Here is a 19,252-nt window from a genome sequence, read left to right as displayed (position 1 = left end):
TAATTGGCCCGAGGCTGGAAAATGGAAAGAGCTGTAGTAATTGACAGTGAGTCATAGTTCTGGCCATAACGGCGTCATCTACATGCACTGCGGGACAACAACTCTAACACTGTGCAGGAATCGTTGACAAGCTTTAAACTGATGCGTCACACGACTAATTCAATTTTCCATCAAAACTGTCCCGAAATCAGAACTTTAGTTATTTAATACTCATGGGTGACTGGAATTCGGTAGTAGGAAAAGGGAGAGAAGGAAATGTAGTAGGTGAATATGGATTGGGGCTAAGAAATGAAAGAGGAAGCCGCCTGGTAGAATTTTGCACAGAGCACAACTTAATCATAGCTAACACTTGGTTCAAGAATCATAAAAGAAGGCGGTATACATGGAAGAAACCTGGAGATACTAAAAGGTATCAGATAGATTATATAATGGTAAGACAGATTTACGAATCAGGTTTTAAATTGTAAGACATTTCCAGGGGCAGATGTGGACTCTGACCACAATCTATTGGTTATGAACTGTAGATTAAAACTGAAGAAACTGCAAAAAGGTGGGAATTTAAGGAGATGGGACCTGGATAAACTGAAAGAACCAGAGGTTGTACAGACTTTCAGGGAGAGCATAAGGGAACAATTGACAGAAATGGGGAAAGAAGTACAGTAGAAGAAGAATGGGTAGCTTTGAGGGATGAAGTAGTGAAGGCAGCAGAGGATCAAGTAGGTAAAAAGACGAGGGCTAGTAGAAATCCTTGGATAACAGAAGAAATATCGAATTTAATTGATGAAAGGAGAAAATATAAAAATGCAGTAAATGAAGCAGGCAAAAAGGAATACAAACGTCTCAAATGGCGCAAAATGGCTAAGCAGGGATGGCTAGAGGACAAATGTAAGGATGTAGAGGCTTATCTCACTAGGGGTAAGATAGATACTGCCTACAGGAAAATTAAAGAGACCTTTAGAGAAAAGAGAACCACTTGTATGAACATCAAGAGCTCAGATGGAAACCCAGTTCTAAGCAAAGAAGGGAAAGCAGAAAGGCGGAAGGAGTATATAGAGGGCCAATACAAGGGCGATGTACTTGAGGGCAATACTATGGAGATGGTAGACGATGTAGATGAAGATGAAGATGAAATGGGAGATATGATACTGCGTGAAGAGTTTGGCAGAGCACTGAAAGACCTGAGTCGAAACAAGGCCCAGGGAGTAGACAATATTCCATCAGAGCTACTGACGGCCTTGGGAGAGCCAGTCCTGACAAAACTCGACCATCTGGTGAGCAATAGGCATGAAACAGGAAAAATACCTCCAGACTTCAAGAAGAATATAATAATTCCAATCCCAAAGAAAGCAGGTGTTGACAGATGTGAAAATTACCGAACTATCAGTTTAATAAGTCACAGCTGCAAAATACTAACGCGAATTCTTTACAGACGAATGGAAAAACTAGTAGAACCTGACCTTGGGGAAGATCAGTTTGGATTCCGTAGAAGTATTGGAACACGTGAGGCAATACTGACCCTACGACTTATCTTAGAAGCTAGATTAAGGAAAGGCAAACCTACGTTTCTAGCATTTGTAGACTTAGAGAAAGCTTTTGACAATGTTGTCTGGAATGCTCTCTTTGAAATTTTGAAGGTGGCAGGGGTAAAATATAGGGAGCGAAAGGCTATTTACAATTTGTATACAAACCAAATGGCAGTTATAAGAATTGAGGGGCATGAAAGGGAAGCAGTGGTTGGGAAGCGAGTGAGGCAGGGTTGTAGCCTATCCCCGATGTTATTCAATCTCTATATTGAGCAAGCAGTGACGGAAACAAGAGAAAAATTCGGAGTAGGTTTTAAAATCCATGGAGAAGAAATAAAAACTTTGAGGTTCGCCGATAACATTGTAATTCTGTCAGAGACAGCAAAGGACTTGGAAGAGCAGTTGAACGGAATGGATAGTGTGTTGAAAGGAGTATATAAGATGAACATCAACAAAAGCAAAACGAGGATAATGGAATGTAGTCGAATTAAGTCAGGTGATGCTGAGGGGATTAGATTAGGAAATGAGACACTTAAAGTAGTAAAGGAGTTTTGCTATTTGGGGAGCAAAATAACTGATGATGGTCGAAGTAGAGAGGATATAAAATGTAGACTGGCAATGGCAAGGAAAGCGTTTCTGAAGAAGAGAAATTTGTTAACATCGAGTATAGATTTAAGTGTCAGGAAGTCGTTTCTGAAAGTATTTGTATGGAGTGTAGCCATGTATGGAAGTGAAACATGGACGATAAATAGTTTAGACAAGAAGAGAATAGAAGCTTTCGAAATGTGGTGCTACAGAAGAATGCTGAAGATTAGATCGGTAGACCACATAACTAATGAGGAGGTATTGAATAGAATTGGGGAGAAGAGGAGTTTGTGGCACAACTTGACCAGAAGAAGGGATCGGTTGGTAGAATATGTTCTGAGGCATGAAGGGATCACCAATTCAGTATTGGAGGGCAGCGTGGAGGGTAAAAACCGTAGAGGGAGACCAAGAGATGAATACACCAAGCAGATTCAGAAGGATGTAGGTTGCAGTAGGTACTGGGAGATGACGAAGCTTACGCAGGATAGAGCAGCATGGAGAGCTGCATCAAACCAGTCTCATGACTGTAGAACACACCAACAACAACAACAACAACAGTTATTTAGAGCTGAAATTAAGCACCATTAAGAGACAGCATCGAAGTAAATAAGTGTTTGATGTTTTCCTGAGATAGTACTTGCCTAGCTGCTTCGACTCACGCATTGAACAGATACCTAGTGACTAGGAACTGATGGATCAGTGTGGCTTTAAGCCCTGTACGTCGAGTCGGCAAAATGTCAGGAATGGGACTTTAGCGGTGAGCTGCGAAGACAACGTAAACATATTCAGCATCGTGTGATATGAGCCTTCATTAAAATTCAGTGACAGTAGTGTGGTGTCTGAATAATATCACTTCACTTCAGCTACGACAGCCTCTCAGGTACACGCCGCTGTTGGTATAGCAGCCACTAGAGGGGAACGGCGGTTTGTACCGCACAACTCTCCAAAATGTACACTTGGACCAAGATTCTGTAGGATACAATTGGCCAATGAATACAATTTCTGGACGACAGGTCATCTTGCACAAGAATTCCCTCTTATCTATCTTAAAATGACACCTGGATCTCATTTAATGAAAGGTATTCCGCAAAAAACAGCTGAGGTTGTACATGTATCTTTTGTGTGTACAGTCTATGGTGTTTTTGTAAAATGACTCATTAAATTCATTAAGGATGTCAGCGACTGCTGTCATGAAACTTTTATTTGCATGGCAAATTGAAATGGCGAATGGTAAGTATTGTGACGTGCTCCCGGGATATCGCTATCCGCCAGGCAACGGCTGTTCACAATATCATTGTAAAATCTGGTCATTTGCAAAAGCAAAGTCGAACCACGAACCATTTCTTTAGCATTCTCCTGAAACAGTATCGCAACAAGACAACGCCTCGTAGCATGTTGTTTGTATTGCGAAAGCTGTTTTCATAGAAAAACATACATATCGTCCGCCCTTGCTTGTCTTTTGATAACAGCTGTGAGGTACAGCGTCATTTGGAATGGCTGATCTGGGAAGTGTTTGATCACCTGCCATACAGCCCAGAATTGGCTCCTTCTGAGTTCCACCTCAGTTCACAAGAATCGCTGTCTACGAAGAAAACATTTTCGCACAGACAAGGTGCTGCAGACCAGCGAAGAAAATTGGCAGAAAGGGCAAGCGGCTACCTTCTATGACGAGGGTATTGGAAAGTTGGTACAGAGCTACGACAGGTGTCTTAAGTCGGGGTACCTGGAAGGTGTAGCTAACTGTTCTAAAAAAACATTTTTTTTATTTTCACTGTGGTTTCCATATCGCCACCGATCGGACCTTACTTTCCGAAAAGCCCTCATAAACCTTTTTTGTGGTAATGTAGCTATTCTGATTCTTCTACCTTTCATTTCACCAGGCTTTGTCAAGTGCGCGCCAGTGCTATCAGTTTATTGAACATTCACTCATGGTGGTGTTTTTTTTCTTCCTATGTACAAAGGTGATCTATTTCAACAATTGTTATCACATGTCGCCATCGTTACCATGCTCTTTCTTGCAATTACGCATACGTCGGTCATCCACTGTGTGCGAGCAGTACCCATTTATTCTCCAAACTTGACACAGACTAAAAATCAATCAGTAATCTTAAAGGAGATTTATAAAATCGTACAGACCAAGAAATGAAGCTGGATACTGGATCAACATCCACGAAACAGCTTTTTGTTAACCATTACCTGTAAACCAACGAAAGGAAATTTCTCTATGCATCAGTTTCTCTATGTAAAAGGTACTTTTGTCGGTGGCAAAGGTTGTGCGAGCAGTATCTGAACCGGAAAACCTAAGTTGCGAGGCTGCATCTTCAGAGGGGAGAGAAGTTTATAAAAAGGAGAAGGTGAAATCTGTATCGTGTAATGTTCTGATATGCCCACTGAAAAAAGTGCGGCAGCCGCAGTTAACTTGTCAATTTTGTTCACATACGAAAAGGGCATACCTCGCAGACTACAGAGAATTTATTTTACCAGAGTTTAGTGACTTGGGTGCTATTTAAGACTCAGGTCAAATGTCGGTAACAGTGACAGTACTTTGCTACTTTATATTGCCCTAGCGAACGACCAGCTGCTTCATTCACTGCTTAAAGTCCGCACAAACGCTCTCTGTTGGCTTTATAAAATAAGCAGTTACTCTTCCTTGAAGTATCTTCTGACTTAAAAAGTAGTATTGTGTTTTTCGTACACTTGAGAATACTGCAAACATATTAGTCTCCAACAGGCTCTCGAGCTCGAGTGCGCGGAATCTGCACTCGGCAGCATTTGCATCCCCGGCCTCGAATGAGTGGTGTGTGAAAAAGCAACAGATTGAGTAGTTATCGCGCAGAGTTCTCCAATGCAGTGCTATGAAGAGTACGGCTAAAAAGGAAACCCCTGGGCGTCGGTGAGTCACGACCGCGACGCAGTGGCCTTGGTGGGTGGAAGGCGACGCCGGCTCTGCGTTACGTGACGTGACGTGACGTGCCGCGACGCTACAGGGGATCGGGTGGCACATGCCAAGCGGCGCACCTCTGTACCAGCCAACACGCACATACTAAGTGGCGTGTCAACACTCAGCGAAGCACTGTCTCAAAACAGCACGGGGGAGGTGCAGATTTCAAGCTGCGCAGAGCAAGTCTCGATTTGCGTTTATTTATTTTTTCGGTATTAGCCGGATCAGGATCTTCAGGCCCATTCAGACGCCTCACATTTTACACGATAGGTATAAGTACATTTCACTTAACAACTAATGGAAATTCGTGAGGAGCTTACAGCCGATTTACGCTATAACTGAAGAGAAAAAAAAGGAAGAAAAAAATTGAGTAAAGTGCTATAAACGAATTTAGGCTTTTGGTAACAGGTTAGGAGATGATATAACTTGGTCACCAACTATTTGTCTGCCCTCAGTAAGCCTCAATAGTGTGTGTCGGTAAGGTGCATTTATTCGTCTCACCTCTCCACCTGTTATACCTACTCCCACTGAGATATACGGTCTTTGCAAGATCAGGAACGTCATAATCGACAGGTTCATCTACGTAACTAGTAGTAATAGGCGCCGAACTCCTCCCGGAATGTAGGTTTCGCCTTTTCATGAAGTGCAGTCTCTTTGTCTCAGTCCCTCTCATTGCAGCCTCTGTTACATTTTCAGTCTTTACTAAGCCAACATTATTTGATACCTCCTGGCAGATTACAACTGTGTGCTGTGTGACGGATCGGGGCTCTAACCTGGAACCTTGCCCTTCGCGGGCATTGGTTGTACCAATTAGCTACCCAGGTACGCCTCAGAGCTTCACTTCCGCCCGTACCTCTCCTCTTGTACAAGGTTCTGGGTTCGAGTCCCAGTCCGCCACACGGTTTTAATCTCGGTCTCAAAACTATGCACACTCCACTGGAGAGCTGAATATTTCGCTGTGCTTCTTTGGATTTTATTTAAGGATCATATGTGGAAGAACAATGTCATGTCATGTTATGTCATTTTATGACCTAGAATCGACGGAGAGGCTCCGTCCCCGCCGCAGCCGCAGTGGTCCATAACCCCACGACGACTACCGCAGTCCACTTCACCCCTTCGCCGCCCCACACCGAACCCAGGGTTATTGTGCGGTTCGGCCCCCGGTGGACCCACCAGTGAACGTCTCACACCAGACGAGTGTAACCCCTATGTTTGCTTGGTAGAGTAATGGTGGTGTAAGCGTTCGTGGAGAACTTGTTTGTGTAGCAATCGTCGACATAGTGTAGCTGAGGCGGAATAAGGGGAACCAGCCCGCATTTGCCGAGGCAGATGGCAGATGGAAAACCGCCTAAAAACCATCCACAGACTGGCCGGCTCATGGGACCTCGACACAAATCCGCCGGCGCTCCTTCCCGCCCGGAAAGTCGTGCGTTAGACCGCACGTTTTGGCGTGATGAGCTTCGTAAGCTAACTCTTGCACAGATGAACCTTTCGTTCATGGTATCCAGATTGCAATATACAACGGCGCCCGGGAGAATGCCATCTTACTTGACTTCCAGGGAGCATTCGATACGGTCCGTACTATTGCTTATTACCCAGTATCAGACAGAATGTTGACTCCACATCAGATTTCTTACTGATGTAAAAGAAACTTCGTATGTGCTCCCACAGCTTTTGTGTTTCACAGAGCCATTACTATTTACAATATGTATACGCTAGCTGATCGAAAGTATCTGGACACCACTATGTAATGCGGAACAGACCACTAGACGTCACGAGAGCTGTATCCACCAGTATAAAAGGAGGCGGAGTATCGAGCTCTCAGTGGAGATGCAGTAACACCAGAATGGTTCGGTCAAGAGAGGTCACTGTCTTGGAATGCCGATTAGCCAGTGGATGTCTCGTAGGTAACGAATCCATTTGGGGCATTTCAACCCTTCTAAAGCTGCAAAAGTCGACTGTTGGTGGTTACGTGATTGTGAAATGGAAACGCTGAGAGCCACCCACAGCTACACCACGACCAGGCAAGACATCAAATACTGACGGGCATGTTAGTCGAACACTGCGAAGGATAGCTGAAAAAAATCGCATGGAATCAGTGGAAGGAATCATGAATTCCCAAGTGCCACCAGCATTCCAGTTAGCCCAATGACAGTGCGTGTGGAATGGAGGACAATGGTCGAGGAACGCCTCAAGAGCCATACATTGCTCTAGTCAGTGCTAAGCGACGCCACTGGACGGTGAATGATTGGAAACGGACGATCAGATGTGATGAATCACGCTAGACACTGTAGGAAACCGATGGAACGGTCTGAGTTTGGCGAATGCCTGGGAAAGCGTTACCTGCCATCATTTGTAGTACCAATCTTAAAGTACGGAGGACGCGGTGTTACTGCATGGGTGCGTTTTCCGTGGTTAGGGTTTGCTCCCCGTATTTAACTTAAAGAAACGCTAAATTCAGAAGGATATGAATACATCTTACAGCAATGTGTTCTGCGTGCAGCAAAGGAACAGTTCGGAGATGTTGATTGGTTGTATCAGTTCAATAATGCACTTTGTCATAAAGCAGCATCTGTGAGGCAATGGCTCGTGGGGAACAACATTCCTGAAACGGACTGGCCTGCTCCGAGTCCCGACCTGAACCCAATGGAATATCTTTGGCATGCGTTAGAACATCGACTTCGCTCTGGAACCCAGCTTCCACCATCACTACCTTCCACGGTTTAGGCTCCTGAGGAGCAATGGACTGTCATTCCTCCAGAGACATTCACATATCTCACTGAAAGTAAGATACGACTGATACTATTGCCGAACAACAAATTCAAACTAAATTTAGTTATGTGGCCTCTAAATACCTGAGACAATATTTTCTTTAACAATGAGACTCCTACTATAATTTAGTTTGTGTGTCAACATAAGGCCTATTCTTATAGAATATCTAAACTGCGGAATCTTACTGTTCAGTTACATCGTCATGACTTCTGCACTGTCCTTATTTCAGCAGAGTTTGAAACAATTGGTTGAATTAACATATCATTTCGATGGTATTTATTAACGAAGACCAATAAAGGAAAGAGAAAGGTGGTGGTGGTGGTGGTGGTGGTGGTGGTGGTAGTGGTGGTTGTAATTGTCCTTGAATTACGTAACCATTGCGGCAACTCACCTCAACCTCTCGATACCAGCAATATTCTACTGTGTTTCTGTAGAATAGCTAACATATTTATGTGAGAACATTCACATTTGATTTCATTGATGTAGAGGTACTTTGATACATCGATATGTTTATATTGCAATGATATTATTCTTATGTGTATTCTTTCTTTTGTCACTATGATCTTTGCCGTACTTGTAACTCTGATTTTTGGGCGCGTAAGCGGTTATTAGAGTCAAATCAAGTCTTGGACGTCATGTTGAAAAGACGCATATTGTAGTCAGCTTATAAAACGTGAACTTTAACAGTGAGGAAGATGTTTTCAAGTATGTTTTGTATTGTGAAGTGATGTTTTGTGTGTCACGTGATACTGCAACAAAAGTAATAAAAAAGAAGTGTAACTTAAATTCGGAGTGCTGATTACTTTTTTTACATCACCACTGTGCTGACTTTCAAAGGTTTAATCTTCAAGAATGGTTTATGAAACACATCTATAAAACATTTGAATATGGCAGAATAACACCTAGGCCTCTTTGCACCCGAGCTTGGAATCATCGCCACCACCAAGATTTTCGACGATTGAGCCATAATTTCACAACGAGACCAGCGTGGGAAACATGAAAAGATGAGTGCCTAGTTTATCCATTATTTCATGAAATGACTTTATTAACTGTGCTCTAATGACACCTGCCACATAATATAACTTTGTTGTTGCCCGAAAATGCAGTATTTAGCAGCTTGAGCAACACCACAATAATAATTAATTTTTGACCTTTGTTGTGGTAGGGTTGTTAGATGGTGTTGTGGTGGTGGTGTAGTGGTAGTACGTGTCGTTACCGTCGTAATGGTAATGAAAAAATGGGGGTGGGGGGAAGAGGCAGTGTGCGTTGGTTTCCAACCAGCTACCGTATGGGTCTGCCCTCTATTACGTTTCGGAAGTTCGTATTGCAAGAAAATCTGTTGACAGACACAGCCATGGAATTTTAGTATGTAGCAAACAAAAATGACAAATACGCTACTTGTAATTTAGTCTCCCTGACTTATAATTGGCCAAATTATACAACCGGAACGTAAAAATTTCTGAACCAATCGACGTGTCCTAGGTTTATGAATACGTGCCTCTACAAACTTCTCGAATTTCAGCAATGAGAGAGAAGTTGAAAATCTAATCTATATCCTTTTAATGCCAGCTGCAGCATTCCCTGAATTTCAGCTTTTGTGATTGTACTGAAAACGAATGAGAAGCTTTGCGAACAGAAGAAGGGACGCCGTTTTAAATTTCTTGCACAATATACCTTAACACATACGAATTAGGTAAAATAACGTGTTACGCACTTTAGAAGGTAAGCGCTGCAGGATGGACTGTACCTACCTGAATATTTATCATCATCGCTCGCACAATGAGAACAATTTCAGTACGTATCTACCGGACACATGCAAGTACAAATATCGTATCTACATACGTACAAGAGGAAGGGCGTGCGGGTTATGATCCCCGCGCCAGGAGAAATCGCAGTTTCTTTTATGCGTGTCAGCAGGCGCGTACAACAGCAGCCTGGATTACCAACACTGATTTGCCAACACTGTTCCACTTAACACACAACTACTATAGTGCAGTGACATGATTTGCCTCTGGGACTTCTGTATCTGTGTAACGCTTTCGCAAAGGCACTTTGCTTTACCGTGCCCCACCCCCTGACAGCGGACACCTCGTGGCGCAACCATAAGTCCGAAAATCCAGGGAGTCGACCTTGACGGGAAGGAACTTGAAACGTAGGCAATATGGAACGTTTAGCCTCTACTGCGCTAGCCCTGCACTTCCGCCACTTTTTTTTTTTAACGACGCTGCCGCTTCCTGTAGCGTCCCCGTTTCCGCGGTGAATTCTGCAAGCCGTGGGAGTTTTCCCAGAGGTGGGAAACCGGCAGTAGCTCTTAGCCGCGCCGGCGGCAGCCAGCGGTAGGATCCGAACCAGAGTCTTACTGTGCCGTCGCAAACTGAAATACATTACGGGTACAAAATCATCATAAATCAAGAGTTGTGTGGATCTCTGTAGAGATATGTAAACCTGCAACATCGCTCTTTTCTGATTTTATTCATCCCGAAAATCTCTGTTTAGCCTCACGCTACTTTTGTAATCACATATTCCTCCATTAAATTAGCATTTATCAAATTTATGAGCAAAGAGAAAAATCAATTTCAACTTTATGGCTGCGAAAACTGTTTCTCCTAGGGAGTGCAATCCTTTCTGCACGAAGCATAGCGATTTCCGCGGCAAGTCGGCGCCAATTTACGGGATTAAGGAAAAACACATCTGGAGGGAGCATCTGATTACGGAAATACCTGTCACTGGCCAAGGACACAAACGCGCGCTAGTGACAAGGCGTCCAATAGGAAAATAACTGGTTCGATTATTGGCAGCGGGTGACGTGATGGTAAAAAATTTCTCTTCGCAAGACCATACTCTAATGTCTTGAAGCGACTCTTAGAACTCTCCGCAGTGACTCGTGGAATGAGGGCTTATGACGGCTAATTGACGTCGTTAATGGGACGAAGACGGCTGTTCACGTGGTGCTAGCTGAGAGAACCGTTTGCACGCAGATTCACCTTCTCTCATCGCCATCACGAACACAAGTTAGACATCATATTCTAAAACATACACATCACAATTTCTGTTCAATAAAATTCTCCTGCGTACGTGACCGCACTTTCAATGTGTAAAAGTTTTTGACGGGTCGGCCACAGTCGCAGTTACAAATACACACAGAGGAAGGCCATTTGCAACAGTCACCGAAACACCGGAGAATTTCATACATCGTCAATACGGTCACCTACCCAGAAGAATTTTATTGATTGTGACAACGACCGCGGAAACCTACGCTCACATATATTTTCTGTTTTCCTAAGCCGCTTCAGGCGAAACACAGTTCCCACAACACCACAAGGGTAATTCTTTCCCCTACCCCTCTACTGAGCTGTTCTCCGTTTGTGACTTTGCTGTACACTACATGAACACTCTACATTCCTTCCGTGTCACGAACACCACAAAGAATGTGTGGCACACTGGCTACGGCCGATGCTGCTAATACGTAGCGACTGTTGATTATGAAATACAGGTAGAAGTTAGAATTCGATAACCGTGATATCTTAGTAGGTCATATGAAATATTGCGACTATTGGGTTTTTATATGAAATGTCTCCTACCGTGAAGTAGGCAGTTTTGGGATGTTAAGAGAGTCCACTACAATTTATGTTCACTGCCTAGATCTCGCTTATAGCAGCTCTGAATCAACATTTCTACGTAAGCTTAATCCTAACCATTCAAACGCAAGAAATGTTGCATCCGCAGAGATTTGCAGAAACTTCAAATGCTCTACCTTCACTCACGGATACTGACGTCGTCTTTCTTTAACGTTGCAGGACGTGAGCATGGAGCTGTCTACTGCAGTCGTTAACTGCAATGACGACTTCTAGGAAGCGTAGCTAACTTTAGAGTGTCTCACTCGCTAGCCTGTGACTGCGTTCTGGTGCCAGCATCCTTCTAAAAGAGCATGTAGGGTTTTACTCACAGCACAAACAAAGTGGCCCTCCAATTACGAGAATTCGTACTTACATGTGCAACTGATAAGCTTTCTTGTAGTCCAGTAAACAACAGAAAAGTCAAATAAACACAAAATAATGCTAGTGTAACAAACATATAGTAACCATTTATTCAGATGATGTAATAGCTTCCATAGATCATACAGAGGTTAAATTGCTTCTCTCCTAGTACCGTACGAATACGCCACAGGAGTTCATTCTGTTAAAGTATGGTATAGACGACAAAATTTAACGACTAAACTGCACACCTCTTCGTGTTTATGCGTTGCGCATGACTCACCTGCATTCATAATCTCCGTTGGTGTTACGAAGAAAGATTTCATTTAACATTAACTGAATTCTTCGTAGGTCCTTGGCAGAACAAGACAACAAAAAGAAAAAACTTCCTTGATAGTTCGAAAAGCAAAGTGCGTTCGTTCCACTGAAGACACGCTAGTGTTACTGCGTGGTTTCTCTGGATAAACGGTGAGCTATTTCGCTACTGCAGCCGGCTGACAGTCGCCGTCTTGGCAGAACGGGTCTCTACGGCGCCAATCATGATGTTCGCCACTTAAGAAGTACTGTCCCCATAGTTAAAAGCCCTTTTCATTCATTTTAAAAACTCAGATAAATCGCTTCCGTTACTCATGATATCCATACTCTAAGCGAGCACATATCAGCTGTCAGTCCCCTCCGTAGGGACTACTTCGCCAACACACGTCGATTGACACACATGAGCTTCGCTCTGTGGACCTCACTTCATGGGGCTGACAGGATGTGACTCGATAACATATGTAACAATCAAACCCGCCCTTGTCTGAAGTAGATAACAAATGAATGGTGCGAACAAAGGCCAATCTGTCTTTGTATGAGGTGTACACGGAAGGTAAGAGCCGTTTGCTTATATTTGAATGTTAGAAGCTCAGAACGAAGTTGCTTGCATGTATCGCCATCTAGTGATTGTTTACGAAGATACAGAAGTAGTTGCTTCGATTCAGCAGTAATTTGACTAAGGGTGAAAACAAACGAAAATGGCTTCGAAAATATTTTTTTCCGCAGTTGCTGAGTGAGTTCCGTAATTGGATTTTTTGTGCAGCTGCTCAAATTCATCAGGAGTTGTGCCCAGCTTATGGGACCTACAGTGTTGAGTGAAGGAAAGTTTAAACAATGGTGTCTAGATTTTACACGTGACCATATTGATGTGCATGATGACGATATGGATAACAGGACCAGTATCCATACCGATACGATTTTGCCACAACAGGATCGAAACCTTCAACCTGAATGGCGACTGGTGCTACAGCTGATTAATTTCTTTATGTCGGACGCACCACTAATTACACGATCGTCACGGGAAATCGCGAAGATAGCAAACTGTGTTACCACCGAAATTGTTACCGACCAACGAATAACGCAAAGAACGTCAAGAGGACGAGCACTGCTAGATTGCTATTGACAAGATGGAGATAATTTGTTTTCCAACAGTATTACGGATGACGGGACATGGATATCGTACACAGACGCAAAATCAAAACAGTAATCAGTAGAAGAGTGTACTGCGAAACGCTGACCAAACTGAGACCTTCACGAAACCGCGCGTTCACACAACGGTACCCTCCGTACCAACAATAAGATTCGAGATTCGGCATTTCCGTTACGAACTGTTCGATCATCCACCCCACGGTTAACGCATTTCGGCACTCAGAGACTATTACCTCCCCTCGAATTTGAAACAACGGCTCAGTGGACGTCGCGAGCTCAAGGTTGCTGTTAACAAGCGCAGTTCCCTAGTGGAGACCTACGAAGCCGAATTGAAGCAGAAACATTACATAAAGCGCTTGGAAATGAACGGCTATCACTTCAAATTTTAAACATTTTATTGGCTGTGATTCAGTAGCCGTACGCTATTTAATTACGGGACGTATATACAGTCATTTCGGTTGCACAAAATTTTTGTCAACTGACCACGGTTTCGACTGCAATAGGGCAATCTTCATCAGAATAAAAAGTTAGGTAGAATACATGTAATCGCACCGTGATTTAAAACATCTGAGCAAAAGTGCTCTCGTCAAATAGAAATTATATATGAATAAAAACTAAAATATGAAAGAATAACATAATTCTCAACCAGAAAAAATTCTCTGTGGAATATAATTACTTTTAGAACGTGTGTGTTATGATCCATTAGTTGTCTCAGACTCCTAGTGACATGGTTAACTATGTCCCTCCATGCACTCCTGGACGTTGTTTTGGTCCCCGTTCTTCCGGGACCATTTCAGGTCTTTCTTTGATGTCCTCTATACAACTTCTACTTAGTTTTCTTCTTCGTATTTGTCCTATTCTTCCGAGCGTTACAGCTTTTTCTGATGAGTCTTCCGCTCTCATTGTATGCCCATAGTACCTTAATTTCATCCGGATTACTGTGAAAAAACCCACATTTCAAAAGAATCGATTTTCTTGAGATCCACTTCTTTCATTGTCCGCAACTCACATCCACACACAACCATGGAAAAAAAATCAGAGTTTCAGCCATTTTTATTTTAGTCAGTAGCGACAGTTTCTTTTAGCTTAATTTAATTGTAGCAGTTTTCACAAGTTGTGCCTTTGTATTTTCTCAGTCAGGAGTTGCTTTTTGTTATTATACATTCTACAAGATATATATTTACCAATTTTCACAGTGATTTCTCCGTTTATCACATGAGTCTTCATTTCTGTTGTCAACATTTTTTGTTTTCTTCAAATGTAGCCGTAGAACAACTTTTTCACCTTCTATTCGTATTTGTAATGTTTTCTCCACTACCTGCCATAAATGTTGGGTGATTCGTATATGTTGACTAAAATGCGCCCCCGTCCAGTTTTTGTTTCCGTATCTGTTAGAACATTTGTTGTTTTGTGTTCAATACACAAACTGAAAAAAAAGAGATACATTCCAGTCCGATTCCTTTCCCTTCCACGAAAGTTCCTGTACATTCTTGCTATATTTTTACTGAGGATCTTGGTTTAAGACCAAATTTCGTATAATATTGAACACTTGTCCAGCTATGCCCAATTGCAACAACCGTTATTGCCGAAGTAAGCCGCAAGCGGCAACGGTAGGATGGAACTTACCTTGCTTGACGGAGACGTATCTGGCGTTGAGTCCGGCGACGAAAGAGGCCTGCGGCAGCGAGTCCTCTAGTGAGAAGAGCTCGTCCTTGGTGACGGTGTTGGAGCGCGACTTGAGGACCGCCTTGGAGCCGATGGGTGCGAGGTAGGCGCCGGTGCAGTCTCGCAGCGCCAGCTGGCCCTGGTGGTACTCGGCCGAGAAGAGGCAGTTGGGGTTGAGCGTCTCGACCAGCTTGCCCTCGCGGGACAGGTAGCGGTTGGTGCACGTGTGCAGCGCGTAGCGGCCGCCCTCGTCGGCGCGGAACTCCAGCGTGAACAACGTGTCCTCGCCCCACGGCACGTTCGCGTCCACGTGGATCTCGTCCAGGGACTCGGACAGGTGTGCGAACCTCTTGCGCCCCACGGAGCGCAGGTTCACCTGCAACAACGCGTTCTTCAGTTGAGCGGCGCAACCTCGTTTGGAAAGTCGTAGGAAAGACCTTAATTTACGCATACGAGAGAGAGAGAGAGAGAGAAAAATCACGATATCACGATTATTGTAGGCACGAGAGTTAGTTTGTGAAGCGGTGAGGCAAACCGCCACCAAGGGCGTAGTCACAGAAAGAGTGTGACCGAAAAATACAGCTCGGAAAAACAGACGGTTAGAGAATGATCCGTGAGAGCGTCAACAGAAACCCAATGGCAGCTCTTGGCTTGGAAAGCACTTTCGTTACAGGGGCAATTTTAAAGACTACGTGTAGCGTCGCCAGCTATCGAACTTCATGAAACTATAGGAGCTGAAATGGAAATATTCCAAGTCATTAAAAAAAAAAAAAAAAAAAAAAAAAAAAAAATCCGCATTTTTTTTAACTGAAATTGGCTGAGAAAAAAAAGGTGTTGCATTACTTACTGAACGCCCTTCGTGCATATCGGCTGTTGATCCACCCTCCAACATAGCGAGAATGGATGCATCTAAGTTGCTGTAAGCTGCTGTTATTCTAGCGTGAATGAAAGACAGATATACCGTAACATACCCAAAGCCTTCAATTTCTTTGCTTATCACTCTGCTGAAGATCTAGTCCTTGTAGATCTCATATCAAATGTCACTCGACAGTCGGTTCAGCTGCGCTTCATTTTTATTAAACCTACTTACCAAATTTTAACATTTGGTTAAGCTGTGTACAAAAGCTTGCAGAAAGCTTTGGCAATTTTGCCAGGGGCGCAGAATCACCTCGGTACAACTTTGCACATTAGACTTTTAAGAATTTTTTGTGGAAGGTAATAATGGAATCGTACGTATTTAAAAAAGAAGGATGGAATTCAGGAGCTCGTTAAAACGAGGGAATCGAGATCTTGAAAAGAAGAGTACAGTGGTATTAATTTTGTTACATTATGTGGTGAATCTTTTCGCTAAGACAGACGGACTGACCTAAGTTTGCCGGCAGTACAATCGCGATGCGTACTGCGGATCCGTGAGCGCGTGGGTGGGAATTGGATGGTAATGCCGCTCCCTCTCTCAAAACATTTAACTACAAGCATTCATATTTTCACATACACGAATTCTAAATTTCTCAGTTAACTCTCGGCGAATAAAGTAATATGATAATTACAGAGGCAAGAAATCCTAGAAAATTTCAAGCTACATTTAACGTAGGGTACTTTTTAGTTAATTGCCTGAGGTGGATAGACTTGTGCCCCAACCGGATGCAAGTGGCATTCAAGCCCGGTAAAGGCATCCACTCACAGGTTCATCATACCAGCTGCCAACACGAAGTCAGACAACGTTCCTGAAAACACAGGTGGAACCGCCAGCAAGCTACAGTAGTTGTGTAAGGCAAGACAGAAAGAGAATCTATTCCACCATGAAAATGAGACAGCCTCCCCAGTTGCAGACGAAAAGAGACACCATTCCCAACATATATACGCTCGAATAGTTAAGTCTGGTGACCTGTGTTCACAATCTTAGTGCTAAGAGAAATAATGACAATAATGAATGCACGCTTCCAGTATATATTGTGTAAATTATGATGTTGTCCAAGTTGTGACAGTTTGTTGTTATTATAGATGTTAAATAAATTGCACGACACACATACTCTTTAATTTTCGAGTAAAATCTTGTCAAACGCTGTAATTTATTTACTTCTCTGAACTGCAGTTTCTGGGAACTTATGCTAAGGTGAAGTATGAAGATCTTACGTAAATAAATTATTACTATAATATTTTTTGTATTTTATTACTAATATTATTAAAATCTTAGGCATCTGTGGCACATCAGTAGCTGTAGTGACAAAATGTTATATCAGGATTGTGAGGAGTGGACAGTAACGAACTGTGGATCGCCTCTCCCAGAACGGAACGCTGTATCCACCCCGGACTGTCAAGTAAAAAGATCAAAGGCGTTGTTCTGGGCCAAACTACAAATGTTAAACAGTTGCAAGAAGACTATTCCTTTTGTGTATTCTCGCTCACCCAACATCTCTAGCAATTTACGAAATATTAATGGTGCCTAAATTACGTACAACATCGCGTGGACACGATTCTGATGGTAAGTGTAGTTAATAGAAAACTTTAACGCATGTATAACAACAATTAGCTTTGCTGACACGTTAATGGGAGAATCACTGTTTCTGACAACGTAAGAGTAGAGTATGTCGCGAAAATGAAGCAAGCGCACATACTCCAGTTGAGCAAAAGAAAGGATATTTGCAGCAAGTTCTCCCTGTGAATAAATATTGCCGTATTTTCTTACAGAGACATCACTTACTTCCGGTGCATTAAATGAACTAAAATTTCCTCGTGGCCTGTCCCACACAGCAAAAATAGCAAGAGTTTGGATGCTTAAACGTATAAAACCTTGTAGGCTGAGGGACTGGCCGTGTCTTTAATCCTGCAGCCCAATAGGTTGCGTCTCGAAATAAGCCGACGCGAGTCTACTCTAATTCAAGACGAGGTGAACTGTTACCATCAGTCAAACACTTTTTTGAAACACCACAATCGCTGTTCCACTGCGATATTTAGATTCTCGTACTGAGGAGAGCAAGAGTGCAGCATAGATGGCACAGTATGAGATTTTCCGATGTCAATGTGCGATACACGTCGTATATCAGGCTGCGGTTTGAAGGCTACATTCTAACATCGCAACACGTGCTCCAGTCTGCTTACATAAACAGAACAGTTCAGTTGAACCGCCAGTCATCAATGACAACGCAAAAAAAGAAAAAGCATTCGTCGCATCAGGCAGACGGAACGTAGGGGAATAAAGATCACAACCCCTCCTGCGACAGTTCTATTCACACCTTCTTCCTGTTCTCATGCATGATCTGTGTTCAGTTTTTGACGGGCTATCCAATGGGCATCTTACCACTATATCTGGGGGGGGGGGGGGGGGGGGGGTGCAATGGGGGAGTTTCTCTTGTGAGCGCTGTTTGCTCGCCAGTTCTTGCATGAAAACTTTCCGAACAGATGGATCGGCAGAGACAGTCAAGCATTATGGCCACGACGTTCAACCAGAAATAACTCCTCTTGACTTTTTTGTGGAGTTACGTTAGCAAAGTCTTGCGAAACGAATACAAAAAGCTGCACAGCATGTGACGGAAAGATGTGTTCGCAAAGACAAGGGGAGAAATTGAATATAGCGTAGACATTCTACGGGCAACAAACGGAACACATCTGAAAGCGTGTACATAAACAACATTACGAGTTAAGCTACCATTTCCAACAAATCAATAGATGTATCTATTGTAGCACGGTTCCTTGTAATTTTTTAGTCAGGAAATGACTTTTTGATCACCCTGTATTACGGATATCCAGTTTTCCAGCTTCCGACGGAGGCTAACTGTATTAACTGGAGCATAACGGCGTCGTTCACGGGTTTCGGTTGCTTGTCGATAAGCGACGTAATTAACATTTACATCACGAAGCAGCAGTGAAGCGAGGACCAATATGAAATGCGCGCGGCGGGAGATACAGGAGGGGCAATTACAGTGGACATAAAAATATTAGTGGACGTTTTATGGGTGGGCAGCAGATAACCCGGGCCTTTGTGCTGCCGGCGCCGCAGCCGCAGCAGTCGTAAACACAGCGCGGGGGTGGCGGCGTGGGCAACGCAGGGAACCTAGCTGGCTGGCTTCCCTCTGCTGAAACAGGCAGCAACTGCGTGTGCAGGCCTGTGCGGATCTGCCGTCGCCTGATGAGTCTAGTTGACGTGCGAACACAACACTAAACTAAATGGCCAGCATGAATGCACACCAATCACAGAATGTGTCATCTGCTATGAATGGAATTATATTTTAGGAATGCCCTTGTCAGTCACCTGCAGGAGGAAAAATAAAAAAAGACAATAATAAAACTGTTGAAAGTACCGGTGTTTCAATAACTGCATAGCCTTGTAA

General features: G+C 43.3%; 1 protein-coding gene across 1 annotated transcript in view; it reads right to left on the bottom strand.

Annotated features, from left to right (window-relative positions):
- Positions 1 to 19,252, bottom strand: part of LOC126457989 (protein singed) — a 338,656-nt gene that overhangs the window by 79,449 nt on the left and 239,955 nt on the right. The window contains exon 4 of the mRNA XM_050094755.1: positions 14,886 to 15,300. Coding sequence (XP_049950712.1) covers positions 14,886 to 15,300 — 415 coding nt within the window. The remainder of the gene's footprint in view (positions 1 to 14,885; positions 15,301 to 19,252) is intronic.

This window comes from Schistocerca serialis, chromosome 2 (assembly GCF_023864345.2).
Source record: "Schistocerca serialis cubense isolate TAMUIC-IGC-003099 chromosome 2, iqSchSeri2.2, whole genome shotgun sequence".
NCBI classification, from domain to species: Eukaryota; Metazoa; Arthropoda; class Insecta; order Orthoptera; family Acrididae; genus Schistocerca; species Schistocerca serialis.
This window is presented reverse-complemented; position numbering and strand designations above follow the sequence as displayed.